A 373-nucleotide genomic window follows, 5' to 3' on the forward strand; every position below is an offset into this window, starting at 1 on the left:
CTCTCGTCCTGCGAAAGGCTCCAGACCAGCGGTTTTTCTCCCAGTAGTGGTGCCAGTTCCCTTCGCCGTCTGCTCCGAAGCCAAACGCAGAAACCTGTGCACATGCCGCAAGAGCGTCAGGTCGGCCCGAGAACGCGCAGAGCAGTGGGGGGGGTGTGGTGGGTGCGGGGGAGCGCCCTGTACCACCGGGCGCGCTCACCTGCTGGCAGGGGTGCCGGGGGAAGAGAAGGGCGGGGGCATGGCAGGTGTGCAGGGCGAAGAGCAGGGCGGTGAAGCCCGTGGAGGGGTACCGCCCGCGGCGCTGCACCCAGCTGTCGTGGATATACTTGAGGAAGGCTGGGCTCAGGATGAGCACCTGAGTGGGGAGCAGAGG

The 373-nt window shown here is 67.0% G+C and overlaps 1 protein-coding gene across 1 annotated transcript in view; it reads right to left on the reverse strand.

The window, feature by feature from the left end:
• Nucleotides 1-4: 4 nt before the first annotated feature.
• Nucleotides 5-373, reverse strand: part of LOC104492814 (CMP-N-acetylneuraminate-beta-galactosamide-alpha-2,3-sialyltransferase 2-like) — a gene marked incomplete at both ends in the record, with an annotated part of 2,110 nt that continues 1,741 nt past the window's right edge. The window contains 2 exons of the mRNA XM_010135413.1: nt 5-98; nt 240-355. Of these exons, the coding sequence (XP_010133715.1) occupies nt 5-98; nt 240-355 (210 nt within the window). The remainder of the gene's footprint in view (nt 99-239; nt 356-373) is intronic.

Source organism: Buceros rhinoceros, unplaced genomic scaffold (genome assembly GCF_000710305.1).
Source record: "Buceros rhinoceros silvestris isolate BGI_N320 unplaced genomic scaffold, ASM71030v1 scaffold5864, whole genome shotgun sequence".
Lineage (NCBI taxonomy): Eukaryota > Metazoa > Chordata > Aves > Bucerotiformes > Bucerotidae > Buceros > Buceros rhinoceros.